Below are 20,052 nucleotides of genomic sequence, written 5' to 3'. Positions count from 1 at the left end.
AGTGAGTCCCTGGTGAGATTTAGTGACCTTCTACAAAATGGTCATTTTTGAATCAGTAGTAGAGGCATGTTTCTAAAGAATAATCACAATTAACCCTTACCCTAAGCCTGCCTGATCATGCACACGGTACTATATAATATGCAAATTAGCTACCTTTGCTACATTATGTCAGTGACTACTTTTCAGAAACATTCCTCTACTACTGATTAAATAATTCCCATCCCTCACAAATGGGAAGCCCCCCCCCCCAAAAAAAAAATAAATAAATAAATAAATAAAATAAAAAAATAAAAGAGAAAACATGTCGGTAACAGTTTGAGCAAAAACTGATATTGAATAAGAAAGTTGTGATATTTTTAAAGTGCGATCAATCACATAACAAATTACTGGCTATAAATGGGGCATTTGGTACAGGAATACGGGAGATAAGCGAAGGAAGGGGGTGGATAGGAGTGGGAGGTGGAGGGAGGTGTAATTAGGATCTAACAAGTTGCCTTACTCGTTTTTGTTCGTGATGAGATATTAAAAAATAAGGAGAGGAAAGGCAAGGGGGGTGTATGTGTACAGCAATGCTGTATAGTGTGTGCTATGTGCGCATGCGCTCAAGAAGCTTATGTCGGGCTCATTATAATTTATATTCATAAAACTCGTAGGCCTAGACTAGTCATATTTCTGCATGACCATGGCTTCTTCAGCAGGTTCAGGTGATTTACAGATCAATGATATGATTAAGAAATATTCAGAAGCAAGGAAGCTATCAGATGAGGTAAGTTAAACCCAAACCATATTGTACAATATACGTGACAGCAGATGTAACTTTAAGATACAGCTACAGAACTCTAATCGGTCCCACGTGCACAATTTTATGTTAGATCTAACAAGTTAGATGTAATGGGATGGGTCTTAATTTAGGCAATCTCGTAGGTATTTTACAATGTGTGTGCTTTCGCCATGAAGGTTTCTGCCATCGGGCTGTTATGCACTATTGGAGACCAATTTGGATAGCCTACGTAAATGTGATCTTTTGATGGGCTGATTAGATTTTGTTTCATGATTTTTATTGGATGAGAAGAATGACATTATCTTTCATAAACTTTTTATTATTTATGTTCTCGGCAGTTTGTTTTGCTGCACTGTTTCACAAGAGCCGTGTTTAGTGCCATTCTCTACCCTGATCCCACCTACAGGATTTGAAAAAAAGTATCTAGGATGATTGGTTAACATGTGAATTTGCTTTTGGTGAAATTTCAGCAAAATTTATCGATGAGAAATATGTTTTTTGGGAATGTGAAAATGTCATGCAAAAATGACGGCACGATGAGCGGTTTTCGTGTATTTACATACATTTTGGGGCAATTTATGTAATGAAATAGAATCCTTCGGACGTCACATTTGAGATCACAACTTTTGGTTTAAAAACAAAGGAAAACAAAGCAATTAAATACATGGTTTCCAGGCGTTTAAAATTGGCATAACTTTCTTATTAAACTACTGGGGATATTAGTATTACGATGAATGAGGCATCAAATAAAAGGTCTTATCAGACTCTGTCTAATGGCATAAAGCAAGAGCTTGAATTCTGAGATTTAATTTTTTTTGTAACATCCCTAAATCTCGGGGTAGAGTCTAGATCTAGATCTAGATCTAGATCTAGATTCTATAGGGGACCAGGCCATAAATTAGGTAAAATGCTTTTCATTCTTACATATTTAATTGTCCTCTCTGCAGTCTGTTGTCTGGTTATTTTGAATAAAATATAGATTTTGGCGAAAAAATTACACTTTTTTTATAATAATAAATCTACAGCCAGGGCTGGGCTGTCATCTTTGGGAAACTGCTTGGAGGCACTCCAGCAAAGCATAGAGTGCCAAATCCTGCAAAATTTCGCAGAATAAGCGGGGGGGGGGGGGGGGTAAGAGCACATTAATAAAAAAAAATTGGTATACTGTACGGTTTGGCGGGAGCTTTCTTCGTTAACCGGAAGAGCGGAAGGAAGGCGTGGTGGCGGGAGTCTCCCGCTACGAGCTGTTGGGACGGCGGGAGAGTAAACGTGGTGGCGTGAGACTCCCTCCAAATGTGGGAGGGTTGACAGCCCTGACTAATATTTGTGGTATGCATGATAGAGTTGTGGAGGCACCCACAAATTGTTATCGATATCAATGGTGTCGTGATTTTGTATGTGACTATGTGTCTATGGTTAATACAATGAATGGTCTATTCAGGAGTATTTTTCTGAAAAATGATCATGACTCCCCCAGAAAATTTTAACAAGTAAAGTAAATGTCTACTAGTAAGGATTCACCGATAGCTGAAGTTCCAATGTTCCTTGACGTTGATCCTCAATGCTGTGATGTTCCTCCGATGTAGCTGTGTTGTAGACGCATGTACGTACGTGCGACCATGTAAGGCAACCTGATGTACGCACATGCGTGTGAACCGTATACCTGTACTTTCCCATATTCCTCCCGACCATAAAAACAAGCGAAAGATGAAAAACAAATATTCTTGAGCTTGTAAATAGAGCCGGAAAGTGGGAGGGTATACAAACTTACAAAGGGAATCCCGTGGAATGGGTGGGCTCTCAAGAGCTCCAAACCCTGCCATACCCTCTGGAAAGGGTGGGCTCTGAAGAGCACTAAGCCCCCTCCCTGTACCCCCTGGAAGGGGTGGGCTCTTCGAAAAGAGCACCACGCTCCCTCCCCCTACTACCTTTGGGCTCCAGCTGGGGCAAGGGAGACTCCTCCAGCAGCTAAGCCGGCTGGGGTAAATCCCTTGTCCCAGCTTGAAGCTTGCTTTTCAGCAGTAGCGTCGATGTTCAGGGGATAAGGAAAAACTGCCGTAAGCGATATTTCGCTCTTGTCCCTCCTGAACTTGAGAAAGTACAGCACCAATAGCGGTGCCTGATGCATCGGTATCCAAAATGAACGGATCCACAGAGTTGGGTAGTGCAAGTACAGGGGCGGTGGTCATTATTCTTTTGACTGGATCAAAAGCATCTTGATGCTTTTCTTCCCAATGGAACTCGTTCTTGCCCGTGAGACCATATAAGGGTCCTACTACTTGGGCATAACCTTTAAGGAAGACTCGATGGTAATTCACAAGACCGAGGAGCTGCTCCACCTCTCTAGTACATTTGGGGTTGGCCAGCCCACCACGGCTTGTATGTGTTTTTCCTTAAGGTGTAGACTATTTTCATCCACTTCTCTGCCCGGCGTTGGAAAAGGGCACATTTCTTGGGCTATAACTTAACCTTAATGTCCCTAAAACGCTCCAACAACTGCCTGATATTTTTGATGAATGCTGTCTTCTCATGGTCTTCCTTCCTAAGATTAAAAATAAACTTTAGTACTGGTAATGCGATTGCATTGTGAAAGAAAAGGTGTGGAAAGGATCAGAAACAGTTGATCATGTAGCATGTAAGTATTGGTGAGCACTGCAAGGTTCTGGAGTCATCAAAATCATAATAAATTTGACCGAGTCTTGGTAAAGTAACAAGCACTCACATAGAAAGCTATATATGGGACAACACACATGGTGTCGGGGCTAGTAACCTTGATTTCCTTGTCTTTCTATGCTCATTACTCAGCCAGTATACATTTTCTTCCAAAATTGTTTGGCACATGTCATTTATTTGTAATCTTGAACATTCAGTGTAAGTTTCGTTTGATTCTGTGAGAATTATTATTTTTTTTTTACCAGTACTGGAGTTTATCTTTAATTTGCCAATAAGCAGAATTTGCACCTAGTTTCGAAAACCATGTATTTTCGGCTAGAGTATCCAAACACTCTTCAATGCGAGGAAGGGGGTAGACGTCCTTCTTAGTAACATTGTTTAGTTTACGATGTCTATACAGGTACACCATCGAACGCTTCCATCTCGCTTCCTAATTAGTACAGGGGCTGATGCCCAAGGTGACATTGAAGGTTGGATAACTTCAGCTGACATCATTTTATTCAGGCATGCTCGTTCCTCCTGTGCAAAGTTCATGGGGAAATACCCATTTTCACCCGGATAGGTGTGGATGGTTTGGGGGCAGGCATCAACAAGCCAACATCTTGCCTGAGCACCCGATCAAGTTGGTGGGGGGGGGGGGGGGGGGGGGGGTCATGAATTTTTGTGACCCCACCTTTTACAGGGACCCCAACTTCCTTAGTCGGGTGCTGGCCTTGAAGTCACCAATTGGGGGTAGTGGTTGTAAGCTGGCCCTCTGGAAAAATCCCAAACATGCCACAGCATACTCCGAGGAAGATTGGGGACGGTTTGTCGCCCTGTTGCAGAACCCCCTCGTGGTTGGGATGAGCGAAGTCGGACCAGGAGGTGTTGTTCCTTCGCCTCCTAGGTCAGGGCACCCAGGGGAGGGTCCTCATCTTACACCTTCGAGGGGGGCACACGCAGATACTAACTTTGCAGTGCACAGGTTGAGCAGGTCCTGGAGACCGATTCCCCCCATCTCCCCCCCTCATCCAGGATTGGGTGATAATTCACCAGACTTCCTGGGTGATGTGGGGGCGATTGTCGCAGATCTGTGGGGACTGCCCCAAGAGCTACGGGAAGGTTTTTAAATCTTGTCTTCACAATGTTCATTTCAGGGACATTTGGTGGGCTGTAACTTCTACTGGAAGCAAGCCGTCTTTCGGAAAGTACAGGCTGTTGGTCTGACACTTCTCCAGAAGGTCATGGCTCTTCCATTCCTCCCACTGAACGAAGTGCCAACATTCCAACTGCTTCGGCAGCAGAGCAATACGCCACTACTAGATGAGGTAAATGTGTATACCGATATAACCGTTAGGGCTGGCGGCAAGAGCATGGGGCCATATCAGCTGGCAGCACTGCTCTACAGAAAAGCCCAGCTGTCGGACCTGACCGTCAGGCTGGTGAATCGTCACCTAATCACCAGGAGGCAACGGCAGCTGACAAGGACTCTCCAAGCCCGCGTTTTTAGATCGTGGGAGTCCCACAGAAAAGGAGATATGACCACGCCTGATCTACTGATTGTTCGATCAAATTGGGCAGTGCAGGGCACTTGCAGCGGGTACGGATGCCGAGTCAGTGAATTCCCCGCCGACCAGGCTTGCGGCGGCGCTGTACTGCTAGCTGGACACTGAGCTGAGCGATGAGCTGCTGTGCGGTAGCACTAGCAGTCTGCGATAGATCCGATATCCACTGGCCGATCCTTGATGCGTTTCTGTGATGCTCTGATGTCTCTGGCTGTAGATTTTACTTCTGGTACTGGTTCTGCGTTCTGGCCAAGGCGGCGGGATTAAGCCTCCTTATATACGGCGCACGCATGTACGTGCGATCGAGCATGGAAAGCCATCCGACGCACGCACATGCGTGTGGTCCATATTGCTAATTTCCCATACAAATATCTTTTAATTTTGTCTCTTTCTCTTTGTATTTATGACAGGAATCCAAGAATGATCCAGAAACCAATCCCTATAAATCTAAGTACAAAGCAAGAGAACTGCTTCATGAAATACGGAAAGAACTTGAAAATTCCAGTGAGCAGGGAGAAGACTCCAAAGGTAAATCTTTTAAGTTTAGATTTCATGTTTCGTGAGTTCACAATATGTCTCTTAACCCATTTATTCTCTACTTCAGTATTTATTGATATCTAGTGATTCTGAATATTGGACCAGATGAAAAATTCTGAATTGCAGAACTAAAATTATTGAAATAAATAAATATAGGGGTAAAGAGGGTGTATCAAAGATTCATAATCAGTTGAAACATCTATAAAACTGTAAAAAGTAGGACATAGAAAAGATTGAGACAGGGAGGTCAGGAATGACGAATGAAATGGTACATAAAGTTGACTGCAAATAGTTAAATACTGGTATTTTCAACAAATCAGTTATACACGTGTCTCGTCATCAGACCTAGGACATGTAAGTCAAAGCTTGGATATAGCAGCCAGGGATTTAGTGCACATGGGCACCCAAGTTTTAACACTGGACCCCATTAGTTCAAATTTTGAACACAGGACATGTGCATACAGACCCTCAAAATATCAACCCAGACTGACCCCTGTGAAAACTTAAAATGGAGTCTCGTATACTATGCTAACATTTCAGGATTACCTAATATTTGGATAAATTCTGCAAAATGATAAGGTTTTTTGTTTGTTTGTTTTTATAGCTAAGAAGGCTTTTGGTTTCCTTTTAAACTGATGTTTGAAGTTCTGCTAAGTCAGTGAAATTTCTCATGAATTTTTTTCCATAGAGCTCAAGTTTCGGTTAGCACTTATACAGTATCAACTAGGAGTGAACTTCTTAGAGACAGAGGAGACATCTTCGGGCCATGAACATCTTACTAAGGCAGATAAGATTCTCAAAGAGTACAGACTAGATTCTAGATGTGTCACCACTGCACTCAACACATTAAACCAGGTGAGGAATCAGTATACATATTTCTTTAGACTGTGAAAGAAGTAATCTGAGGTTGTAATAACCAGGTAAACATAAAACAGTGTCCACTGAGATAATACCTGCTGAAGTCTGACAATATTAATCCATCACAATTCACAAAAGATTTTCTAAAGGATATACATTTACCTCATCAGAAATTGCATGAAGAAAAATGAAGAAATTTGTTACAGACGGAGTACAGAGTCATTTTTTTTCCTCCAGAAATCTAACTCCTAAAATAAGATTCAATAAAAGCATATCTGATCATAGATGTGGACGAAATATAACAAAGATTTCCGGTAACGAGAGCACAGAAAGTTGGTACTTCAGGCTAGATTTTGACAATTACTACCTTGCCAGATTGAATATGAACAAATAAATGGGAAACATCTTTTTATTTGAAATATTACTTGACAATGTACAATATTATATTGAGCATTTTAGAATACTTAAGAAAGAGCGATGATTATATATAATAGATAAAAGGTATTTGATTTAAATAACGTACCTCATAACCAAGAGAGCAATTAGTATATAATAATTTATAAAACAGATAAGTTGAAATTATGGTAATATTTTGGATTCTACATCTTTTATTTGTACAAATGATATGAAAAGTCTATAATCAATGCAAGAGAAATTGAAAGACGTTTGGATGGATGTAAATTGAAGATATTCAAGTATGGGGCAGAGTGATTACTATTTAATGTTTACTCAAGGACAATTGAAGTTGCTATAATTTTATTAATGGTTTGAATTGTTAATTTCTTCTTTCAGCTTGCTATTCTGTGGTGCACAAGGAGGGATCATTCCAAGGCAATGGAATTCCTCAAGGTAACTTATTGCACTCCTAGATTATATTCATATAATGCATGCCTTTATATTTCATGATGAAATTTAAATGTTCAAATTCCTGATAAACCCTTTTTGTGGTTGAAGCTTTGAAATTATTGCAGTATGAAAAGAAATTAAATGCATTCTGAATATAAGCTTTGCCAGGTCTTATATTCTCATTTTCTTTTGATTATTTTTTTTTTAAAATCCAGGAAGCTCAAACTGTGTTCCACACTTTCAAGAAGGATGTGAGCTCATCTCCCTCTATCATTCATGAGTGAGTATTATGCAAAATGAAATTAAACATTCACATTTTGCTGTAATTATTTAGTTTCATATTGAGATTATCCAGACTAGTTCTGGGGTTTGTGATTGTATATGACTATGTTAACTTAAAAAGGGTCAACAGAAAGGATAGTGGTAATTCATGATTCAAGCCCCTCCTGATTCATTGTGCACTCTTACTCTTGAATGAAAAGTATGCAAAGGTGGAAAACAGTCACCATTACTGTAAACACGGAGATATTCGCAGATTTCGCGCTAAGATCGGCAAGCACAAATTTTAGAACTCGCAAAAATAAAAGCATGACTTCTTATGCGTGTAATGCGAATTTAAGAACCCGCGAGTATGTTTTGGGGTCGCTCAGATTATTCACACAAAAATAACATCGTTTACAGTACATTGCACATTGCAATGCTACTGCAGGGGGTGTTTGCTTATTTCAAAAGATTACCAGGATAGGGTACAGGAACACCATAAAGAATGTACCAGTTTTTAAAGAGTTTAATAAACAATCCTGTCGATTGAAGACATATCGTCGTTGATATTTCAAAGAAAACTTGTTAACTCATGTCCCATGCTAGCTGGATAACGTTGTTAGGATTGATCTCTTTTTACCACCTTTTTTTTGGTGAGAATATGTTACACTTATACATGAATTATACATTTGACAAAAGTTAAACGTGGCATTCCATTGTTAAAAAAAGAGTTTCAAAAATATCTTACAGACTTCTCAGACCATCAAAGAGATTAATATTTGAAGATTTGTTTATGGTCATGATCTGTTATCAGTGTGTAAATCTTGTTTCTATTCACTTTCTGAATTTGTCATTACCTAACAGATTACTCCTACCAGAAACAGACTTTCCATCTGATCTAGAGAGGGAACGAGAGTTTGAGAACTGCTACACTCTCACTCTCTACTATCTGGCACAGGTGTTTGAGAAGCAAGGAGATAAGACTCTGGTAAGGGAAGAGTTTTGATAGTATATATTTGATCATTTTATAACACGTCGACCATTAATTGATTTGTAAACAGTTGAACTACCAAACCCCTGTCTATGAATACCATAATTGTATTTCCTTTGAGCAGAATTCTTGATGAAACCTGTATGAAAAGGACCTGCACCTAAAGACCACCTTCCCATAAAGACTGTCTCCTCATCTCACCTGAGTAGTCTTTATGTAGAGGTTTCACTGTAGATTGATTGATTGACTTTTCATTGAAATAATGATCATCTGATATACTTGAGTAGACCTTGAAGTAGTGAGATAGGATGAGCAATCATCTAATATCCAACACATTTTGTGCATGAACTTTAAGAGAAATTATTAGGGAATGATTTATAGATATTGTTCTTGTCAGTCAAATGGGATTGGTCTCAAAAGTAGTTCTACTCCTGTTTACAAGCTGCCATGTGAGTTTGATTTTCATTTCATGTAGTAATCATTAAAAAACTTGTTCTACTTTTGATTGCAGGCTGCTAGATACTGCCACATGACACTGCAAAGACAGCTGAGTACTTTCCAGTATGACCCTATAGACTGGGCTCTGAACTGTGCTACTCTCTCACAATACTACATCACACAAGATGATTATACAAAGGCCAGGCATTGCTTAGGTGAGTTTGTTTCTTTATTCTTTGATTTGTTAACTCTGTATGTGCCACACAAATAATGTTCCTGTGCCACATTGGATTTATCATGGGATAGATGTTCATTCATTCAATCATTTTGGTTTATTAAATCAAAATTCCATGTTAAAACAGTTGGGAGACTGATACAAACAAAGATTACAAAGTTCAAAGAAAGATATAAAGAAAAATTACAAATACCGTACACTATGGAAAAGAATAAAAAATTAGTTCAAGGAAAGAATAACAATAATAATAATGGAAAATTCAATATATTGTACATCATGTATAAGATATATTAAAGGCTTCAAATTTACTTACCAGTTTCCAGTGCAAGATTACTCTATACCGGTGTTAAAAGGGTTGACGTGGAGCTACTTAAAACTAGAAGTGGGTAATTTCTCAAAGCCATTTTGCACAGCAAATGATGACATCAACATTTTGTTTGTTAACAAGCTAGGATTTGTGAAGATGGTGTCATTGAAAATGTTACAACAGTGAATAGGAATTCTCTTAAGGTCTATCCTCAATACATACCCAAACTTCTCCTTATGTATCTCTGTCTGTCTTCCGTCTGTCTGTCTGTCTACCTGTCAGTCTCTCTTTCTCTCTCTCTCTCTCTCTCTCTGTGCCTTCCCTCTCTCTCTTTCTCTTCCTCTACCCTTCCCCCTCTCTCACATTTCTGTTGTTGTGAAGAAGCTAACACAAATTAAAAGAATATGATGTGAATAGTGATGGCATTGATATAGCTATTGCAGCTTTACGAAAAGTGATATAGATACATTTCTATTATCTCTTTCTGCTCTAGCTAATAATGATAAAGTCACTTTATCAGTTTCTCCATCTAATTCTCAACCATTTCGCCACAGCTAGTGCAACTCGCATATTTTCTGAAGCAGAAAACAAGCCAATCCCTGAAGACATGGAGAGAGATGACAGGGATGCTCGGCAAGAAAACATTACGAGTCGTAAGGCTGACATCAACAGATGCTGGATCAAATACTGTATCTCACTTCTTCAGTTCTCCAAGTAAGACTTGAGGATAGGGTACCTGTATGAATCAAAGCAATGCAGAAAATCATTACAAACATATTTATATATATTTTGTAGTGTTCAACAACAAAAAGTGCAGCTAATGAATTCATGGGGAATTATACACATATCACTAGTAACAAAAATAGTGAAGTCTTTACCCATAAAGAGTCGCCAAAAAAATGTAAGATTGTCTCACTTACTGAACCGTTGCATATTTTGAGGTAGCCAGGAATTAAGCGAAAAGGTATGTCATTTTATCCTTAGAATAAAAATCATATCAATTTTTTTACCACAAGCTAAAATCATGCCTTTTCTTGTCTTTCATAGCAGAGCACACTGAATTAAATGTAAAGAGTCTTTATCACAGTCGTACATCCTTCACATTGTTTGAGATTTTGGCTAATAAAGCATTCATTGTGTCTCACCTAATAGTGTTTTTTAACAAGTACACATGAAATAAACTTCTGTCATTTTCTTGGTTTACCATTTCTATAATGTAACAGAGAACATGAGCTGAACGGAACTCTCGAGAATGCATCTAGCACTCCCTCTGCATCAAATGACAGAATAGAAACGCCCTCTATAGCCGAGGATGAGCAGACGGAATGCGGAACGGAAGAAGACAAACTGGCCGATCGCTTTGAATCCCTAGAACTGACTTCATTAGAAAGTCAGGTCAGAGATGAGGTGGTTCGGACATTTGATGAGGTAAGAAAATGTGCACATTGGTGTCATTAGATGGTAGAAGCTGGCTGTGGTATTTCACATGAAGCAATTGGTTAAAGGTAAAGACCAGTTATGGTCATGCGATTGCATTGTGAAAGAAACGTTGTGGAATCGATCAGAAAAGGTTGATCATCTAGCATCTAGCATCTGCAAGGTTCTGGAATCATCAAAATGATAAGAAATTTGGGCCATTCTTCGTAAAGTTACAAGCACTATACACAGAAAGATGTATATGGGACTACCCTATATCTCTCACAGACCATGAGAGAAACAAATTTACCAAATGTATGAATTAGTAGGCGGTTTCCCGGCAAATTTTTTATCATCATGTATTAGTCAAAACATATTCTTTCACATGATTGGTAATGAGAGCTTCCATTTCATTTTTTGAAATTGGGGCGTTTCCAATACTGGTCTTTACCTTTAAGATGAATCTGCAAAGAAATGGTAGTTTTGCTTGAACCCGTGCTCACTAAGCTGATCCCATGATTGCCAAATTATTTTGATTATCACACTCAGTCATGTGTGGCACGGTGTGTGGCACTATAAGTTTTTAGTTCAACTTGTCTTGCCAGAGAACAATTTACACATACATTTATATTAGTAATACATATCTTTTAGTGGTAAAAAGTCTTGTTCAATTCAAATTGATATCATCCATCATGTTTAATTTGTTTGCATCATGTATATGGGTACTCATTCTATTCTATGTTGGGAGAGATAATCCTGAAGTTAAATGATAATCTCTTCTTTCATACCAACATGTCAAAGAATAGAACTTAACTGAAAACCATGTTTAATAAAGGAAACCTCACCTCTTAGACTAAATGTAGGTAGCCTGAAAATGAGATGTATATTCCTGCCCTTTCATGTCCAATATTCCTTACCAAAATGTACGATGAATGAAGATATTCTTGGCATGATGTGATGCTTTTTAGCATGACATGGGCGCAGCCATTTTCTTGAAAATGTGACGTACCAGGCAGAGTTGTACATGTATCATGCACCAAGCTTTAGTTACCAGTAGACAGACTTCTAAAATCGGTAACAAAACCTTGACTTTTCAATCATAGCTGAGAAGAAAGAAATTATATTTGGTGAAAAATATATAACAGGGGAACAATTGTAACTAATTCATTTTAAAATTCTAAAATATAGCAGTTGAAAAATCTTTTCCATTGAAGAGAACCTTCACCCCAGAAGAGCACCAACTTACTTATGCAATTTACGTTCTGGCAATTGTAGTACAAAGGGTAATAGTAGGTGAATGAAATGCTTCATCACCACACACACCTGGGAAGGAAACATCCATAAACGTAATTGCATTTACTTGACAAACAACTTCACATAGTAGGTCAAGTTTTCAAGAAAAAAGCGATGCTCATGTCATGCTGAGAAACTGTACGTTATCCTTGCTTTATGCCTCTCTCATACACTTTGGTGGGGAATCTTGTAGATTAATGGGCAAGAATATAATAAACCTCTCGGAATATGTAAACCTATTCTTGGGGTGAGATTTCATTTAATTCAAACAGAATAGAAAAAGAAAAAAGCCCTGGGGGAGGTGCATATAAATAACATAATCCTTCTATTCATCGACGATGAATAGACAGGAAGTCCTGCTTTGTATTTAACATTACAATAGACTCTATATCACACCAGTACCTGTATGTGGCTCTAATACACCCCAAGCTATATCAGTCATACTCACCTTGTGTATATATGTATGATACACATTCATGCTCTTCATACATGTCCATGGTTTTGTAACAGAAGTGCCTTGTGGCAATCATTTTCAGAGATATTCTACCTTGGATGGACAGTTTGAGTTTAAAAAAAGGAAAATTAAAGATGTTAATCAGTGAAAATTCAAGATCATTTAATCACACAACATAAATCACTAACAAATTTTCAGAATAAGAAATCATTTGGTCATTGCCATTTCAAGTTGTTGTGCATTTAGAAAAAAATATTTCATGCTGTAATTAGCATAGGTCATTACAATAAAACCTGTTTATTTGGTATAGAGATTAAACAAATTTCTTTATCAAAAACTTCCTCGCCAGTCTCAAATTTGGAGATTTAAAGTGCATGTACTTGTTTCTTTGAGTATATATTCCAATTAAGGAATAATTTTCCTCTTAATTCTAACGGTAATCATGACACACTTTGCTAATTGTTTCCTTTCCTTCACCAATCATGCAGGCTCGTAGCTTGTTTCTACCTGCTCAGAAGTGGATCAATGCTGCCAAGGAATACTATGTTATTGATGGATTCGTCTCAGATCATATAGAACTAGTTAAAGTAAGAAAGAAAAACAAACTTCTACATTATAATTAGAATTGAAACTAACGGCTCATATTGCATTGAACTTTAAAAGAAAATCTTAAACTGAGTTCCTATTGTCAAAACTTTGAATCTGGAAGCAGACTTGCCGTCAGTGTATAATTCAAAGATGAAGTCGATAAGAAACCTGTACTGAGTCATTCATAAGATACATGATTTATTGATAATGCATTATGTAGAACTAGAAGAGTAGGTTAGTTTATAATGATTATTGCCTTACTATAACTGCGTGTCGCCTGCCAAATTAAATTTGGCTCGATGCTGCCAGGACAAAATTGTGTGTTTTAATAAGAATTCTGATTTAAGAAAGAATCTTATATTGTTAAACTTGTCCGATCAGAAAATTAAACGAAATAAGTGTATGTGTATAATAAATAAGATAAATAATTGTGCCATTATTGAATGCCTCTTGTATTCTGTTTGCATTTTGATGGTTCTTGTAGGCTGTTCATTGATTCATTTTTAGAAGAAAAAAAAAAAATCTTTCTTCTGACACATTATTCTGACCCTGTATTACACCATCTTCTTATCTAGGATCACAGTCAACTCTTCAAATTGATATCGTTCTTTGAGATTGATTTTGAACGACGATGCAAGATGCACAAGCGACGAGTAGACATGCTTGCCGACATGCTGGATGGTCTGAACAGACAACATTTTCTCACGATCTGTAGACAACTCATGTTTGAATTGGCTGAAACTTACAGGTGAGACACTATGTGGGACTACAGACTAGATTGATAGGGTGAGGAGCAGTGGATTACAGCTTACCAAATGGATTCTTACACATATTTTAAATGGTGAAGACATTTAATAATGTTAAAAGAGAAGTTGTAAATCAAAGCATTAGTTTTTTTTTTTTGTTCACCAAAGGTTCGTCCTCAGCTTTTCTCCATCACAATATCTTATTTTCTTACGTCTTGTTTACTGTCCATTCTCCATCATCTTATTAAACTCTAGAAAAGAGCATCCTTTCTAGATCCTTTCTAGATGCATTAGATGCCATTACTGGAAAGATAATTTGATAAGAAAATAGTTTATTTTGATAATTCTGAGTGATGTTTATGATTCAGTTTTTATGGTCTGTATCAGCTTTATCTGCATCCTCTCACAGGGATGTAAAATTGACCAGGCCTTGTTTCCACAATAATGGTGAACTAATAGGTATGTTGTCCCATAGGTGACCGACCTCATCATCAATTTTAGTACCGGTATACCCAATAATTCTATCAGTTTGACAGCCTAATAGAACTTAAATCAGACCAAATAGCAAGGGAAATGACTCTTTCTTTTTTTGTTATCAGTGGTTTACTTTTCATTACTCTTGGTAATGTGTGGGACAGCAAACAACAAATCACATCGGACTTGCTTCTTTATCCACTTTGAGTGACTTTTATGACCATTATTGTCTTAGATACTAGCTTCATGCATCCTCTTCTTATATCATAGAATCATCATTATAATGGTTGATGTGGGCCGCTTTAATAACACAAAGCTTAGAGATTGATCATACTGTTGATTTTTGCGGTTGATTGCACAAAGTGATCAATGAAATCAATCACAAAAATCAATTATGTAAACCAAACTTTTTTATACTATTTATACAGTGAGATGATGGATTTGAAGATAGCTCTAGCAGAGAAACAAAGAGTTCCACCCACACACAAAGTAGCATCCAAGATCAACGTCTTGTAAGTGTTTGAATAACAAAATATGCAGTTGTATGCAGCCCTGCACATCAACAAGAATCAACCTATGTTTGTATGTCACCCGACCGTTAATGAACAATGAACCAGTTTGTAGATACAATCTGTGCATGAGCACATTAAGAAACAGTCAAACTTGCTTTAGTGACCAACTGTCTACAAAGACCACATATTTGGTTTCCCTTTAGAATGGTTTCTCATTGAAACATGTACTATTAAAAGAAACCTGTCTACAAAGACCACCTGTCTACAAAGACCACCTGTCCACAAAGACCACTTTTTGTGCTTCCCTTGGGTGATCTCTATAGACAGGTTTGAATGTAATTTGTACTACATTGTAAGATGAATACTGGATAATGCTCATTAATGTTAGGTACTGTAACTGTTCTTCGTGTTAGCTCCATCAATGCATTCCATGATGCAAAGGTGGAATTATTCTTTCTCAAATGTAACACTAATGCTTTCTAAGCAGCATCTAGATCACGTTTGAAGTGATATTTAAAAATAAAATAAACAAAGTGAGACCTTTAGATTGAAGATCTGTATATTTTGGGGTTTGTTTGTACCATATGCTAGTTAGGAACTGGTCAGAAAACTGCCTCAGTTCTTATGGATTTGTTGACAACTTTAAAACACATCTTAAAACGTTTCTTTTTTTAAGGTACTGTCAATCTTGACTGATGAATTAAGGAATTGTGCTGAGCATCTCCCTCTTTTCAATATTCTTTTCCTTCTATTCATTACAGTGCACAGAGACATACATGTATTAGGGATATGGGCTATATACATGTTGTATAGTATTATTATTAATAAATATGTGATATATGGACAGAGTGTATCATTTGTCTATTTCTATTTACAGATGCAAGCAGAGTTTGACATATTACCAAGATTTCATTCGTAAGTATCCAAACTTATATTTAGGTGAATGATTTTTTATATAAACACACTGTTACGTTCTACATGTACATAAATGAAAATGCAGCTGTCTTGTCTAAACCTTTGGTTTAAAGGGACTTAGTAACATTGTTCAGATGAGAGAAAGTGGTGCTGAGGTAGTGACTTCAATGCTAGATGTACAATTAAAGGTAATCTGAAAATTCAAGTGAAAACGGACCATTATTCATGATACAAATTGAGAAAAACTGATCTGATCGATTCCTTAATTCTCCCAACTATATTATTACAATTTAATTACATTTTAGGTGAATGTACATTGTCACACAGCAATAAATTGGCTTTACATACCATTCCAGACATTTAAGTGTTGAAAGATTTTTAATAGCCTGTTTTATGTCTTTTTTTCATGGAAAAACGGTTTGGAAAATTCAAAAATGGTTGGGAGAATTTAATGTTAATCACTGTCAGAGGGTGTTGCACAGTGATGCCTTCAAAGAAAACCATAGATATCTTTGTGGTTTGAGAATTTTGTCAGGATTTTTTGCATGTCAGAGGGTTAGTACAGTGGAAGGAATATAATAAGTAACATTTTATTCAAAAATTATGCAATTTTTTTATTTTTTTTATTTATGTGATGCATTTTTTTTCATCAACCTTCAACAATGTTACCAAGTCACTTTAATTGTCAAAAACTCTTGTGGTGATAATTGTCTCTCTTTTCATCCACCCACAATGCTTTCCCCCTTACCATTCCTAATAACCTTAGCTCCAACTTGCCATTGGTAGTTCACTAATGCACACTTTATGATCATCCTGCAATCCAATTGAAACATTGAAATATATTAGATATGGAAATAAAAACAAACATCACCGTCCTAGTTCGTAAATTATGAAAAGTATAAACAACTAGAATCTTAATTCATTTAACTCTTCTAGTCAGAATAAAAGCAGAATCTGATTCAATTGTGAACAATCTCTCCTAACTATGATTCTGAGCTAGTTTAGCATTTTCCTCTCCAAGGAAGCATGAAATCCCTTGAAATTTAGATTTTACTAATCATATGAATATTAAAAATTGGATTGTAGTCAAATCATGTACTGGTGGACTTTACTATAGTGGTTATGAAATATTTACCTTGAAATGCATTCTTTGTAATCTACTACATTTTATCTTTAAAAAAAAACACCTGTTAGATTCAACAAAGGACCATGAGGGAAAGTTGCCTGATAAGTTTGAAAGTGATGTCTTGAGGCCCGTCTTGGTAGCTTACTTCTGTGTCGGAAGATTGTAAGTTCAGAATTTCTTTCACTTTATATATACATAACAGACCATGGAAATAAAATAAAAAATCATTAAAAAAAAATTTATAGGCAATTGGGATTAGGAGCATTAATTAATTTTATTTTATTAAAAAACATCTTTTATGTTCTTGTGTTTTCCCTCAGAGATGCAAAGATTAAATCTTAATATGTTTTCTTCTTGGATTGCATGTGATTATAACATTCTTGGTTTTTAATACTTTGTGTTTTTGCTGTATGTCAAATTAAAGTAGGGTTTTAATACATATTGCTTGGGGCCTGAATTAGTCTAAGCTTTCAACAATTTACCTGTGTAAACTTAATTGGTATCCAAATGTGTATATGTCATAAAACTATAACTCTGTCACTGTTTCCTCCAGATATTCAAAGTTTGTAACACCTAGCCCTCCTGAAAGATTGGACTATCTACAGCTCAGGTGAGTGAGATCAACTATTTTATTATCAAATCATTAAAAACAAAAATTGTTTGACATATCTGTACACTTTATGTAATGACTTTCTAATCAATTGTAATGGAATGAAATTCTCAGCCTCAACATGTTTTATACAACACCTAATAAATATAAAAGTATTGTTGATTTCATTAATCAAGAGGGAGTAGGTGTTTAGTCTGGACTACATTTAAAGAAAATTGTACAATGGGTGTCAAATTGTGACTTATTCAGAGTAGATATTATTTTTTTTTACCCATGCAACATTTGTGAATTTTTGTCAGCTTAGTATCTCTTGTGATGTTCTGGATAGTGTATTTCTAGATTGCACATGTTGATTTAATTTGCTTTGATTTTCTCAAAGTCATTGATAGAAGCTAGTATCATGTGTCTACCGTCCGTATAAGTCGCATGTCTAAACTTCCTTCCCTCCTTCTCTATCTTTCAGTTTGGATAGCTACAAGGCAATAGTAGACTACTGTGACAAGAATCCTGACCATAAGGATACAGTCAAGGTAAGCTATGGTTGCACCTCTTAAGCCTGTGTATTGTCTAACTTACTTTGATTTTAGATAATCCTAGCACCATCTAGTACCACCTTAGGTTAATTACAGCTTCCCTCATCCCCCCCCCCCCAAAAAAAAAGTAGTGTACCCCAGACAGCTTCTCTCATGGAAAACTACCCCTGAATAATTCTGCCCAGACAACTACACCTCAACTATTCCCCCTAAGCTTATTATGTTCTTGGTAGTTGTTTGGGGAGGGGTTGGGGTAATTTGTACTTTTAGTGGATGTTAAATTAAATATCAGGGGGAGGTGGTAAATAATCTAATTAAAAAAAAAAATATCTGGAAGGTAGTTGTCCAAGGGGGTGATTTTCTAAGGGTAAATGCCCTAGGGATAATTTGCCGGGGGTGGGGGGGGGGGGGGGGGGGATGGGGTAAGGATAGCATTCCAGATATACAGTTTTAAATGTATACCTTTCTTCTACTTGACATCTTCAATTGGGATGTGCAGCTTATCACAAAGAATTGGTTGTAGATTAGTAGTTGTGTATTGCAGTCGCACTAAACACTGGGTTCACACCCTTACTCTTTGCGAGAAGTGTAGGATATTATTGTGCATTGGACCTCTAGTTTAATGGTCTATATGAGGAATGGAGTGTTTTCTGCTGAACCCAATCCTGCTTTGAGAACAGAGGGGAGGGGTGCGCTTACACACAATGCGGCAACAATTTTTTTTTGTTCCATGTTCTTACATTAATCTGTTGTGCTTTACACCTCTTTTCTTGTAGGATGAACTGGATCTTTGCAGAGAGATGACAGAACTGATTCCGCTCAGGATGGCCAACATCAGAGGAGAAATCCAGATGAGGTAGAAGACCACACCAGAGTTTTGGCGGTGTAATCATTGACAACCTTGCGATGATAATCTTTGTGGCTTGTATCTCTGACAACAAACCAAACAAAATATGACATTACAGTGAATGGCCAAGAATCATTAATGTTTTAAGTCGGCTTGAAGAAGGTGTGGCGATGTGTCTGATGCATGAGGTATTAGTCAGGACTATGTTGTAGGATTTAACTTTCTGTGAAGAAGTATGGGTTTAGGATGCTGAAATTAGGTCTGGCAATCTGTGGTGCAAGTGAATATGAAAACTAGCACCCAGCATGATGTGGGCATTGGATATCGGTACTGAATAAATTCCTTTCAATTCCATGTTCTTGTATTAAAGACCCTGTCGGAAGTGAAAAATGAAATAGATAAATCATATATTCAGGGCCCCATGGAAGACCACTACTTATTGGTGAATGGGCTACCCTGTCAAAAGATCAGAAATAAATGAGTAAATAAATATATCAAATGGAAAGTTTATAAGTTATGCATTACAATAATAACAATAACATGCTATTTTTGTGTCTGTCAGAGGAGTAACAGCTCTCTGAAAATTCGATAAAAAAAAAAAAAATAAAGCTTTGAAGATTGGAAGTTGTCGACGAATATTCACGTTGACTTTGCACTAATTAAGCACGGCTCATCGCCTCGGCTATATATAGTAATTTGGAGGGTAGCAGAAAAAAAATTAGTTTTTATTTCCTTTGTTGCAATACTGAAAGGGAAAATTCTTAATTCCTTATTGTACTTAATGTCCATTCAGCTTTCCATTGATATACAGTTGTATTTTCATGGTTGTTGTATCCCTCTATGTGAAGACAACAGGGGTGGGGGTGAATTGCTTGGAGGGCTTGAATAATCCAATCCCTGCCTCTGCAGGGTTGAAAATTGAGGTGGGCGGGCACATACAGGGGCTTCTGTGATGCTTCTCTTTTTTTGGGGGGGGGGGGGGGGGAGGGGGGGGGGTAGTAGATAGGGACATAATTCCTTTATAACAATACATGGAAGTACTGTGTATTTGTATCAAAGCCTTCCCT

The 20,052-nt window shown here is 37.3% G+C and overlaps 1 protein-coding gene across 2 annotated transcripts; it reads left to right on the top strand.

The window, feature by feature from the left end:
• The first annotated feature begins 464 nt into the window (after positions 1-464).
• Positions 465-19,343, top strand: LOC753202 (KIF1-binding protein homolog). 2 transcript variants are annotated; one of them, XM_030972674.1, is made up of 17 exons: positions 468-766; positions 5,409-5,526; positions 6,224-6,390; positions 7,186-7,242; positions 7,455-7,519; positions 8,365-8,488; positions 9,003-9,144; positions 10,026-10,185; positions 10,695-10,899; positions 13,123-13,221; positions 13,798-13,970; positions 14,871-14,954; positions 15,832-15,869; positions 17,064-17,157; positions 17,549-17,605; positions 18,069-18,135; positions 18,915-19,343. In XM_030972674.1, exons 1-17 carry the CDS (start codon positions 677-679, stop codon positions 18,996-18,998), a joined length of 1,824 nt encoding a protein of 607 aa, XP_030828534.1. In that variant the 5' UTR covers positions 468-676; the 3' UTR covers positions 18,999-19,343. The 2 variants fall into 2 exon arrangements, with proteins under 2 accessions (XP_030828535.1, XP_030828534.1); XM_030972675.1 differs by lacking the exon at positions 14,871-14,954 and having other exon boundaries at positions 465-766.
• The last annotated feature ends 709 nt before the right edge of the window (positions 19,344-20,052 follow it).

Source organism: Strongylocentrotus purpuratus, unplaced genomic scaffold (assembly GCF_000002235.5).
Source record: "Strongylocentrotus purpuratus isolate Spur 01 unplaced genomic scaffold, Spur_5.0 spur5_scaffold_6, whole genome shotgun sequence".
Lineage (NCBI taxonomy): Eukaryota > Metazoa > Echinodermata > Echinoidea > Camarodonta > Strongylocentrotidae > Strongylocentrotus > Strongylocentrotus purpuratus.
The sequence above is the reverse complement of the archived record's forward strand: the minus strand, read 5'-3'. Positions and strand labels throughout refer to the sequence as shown.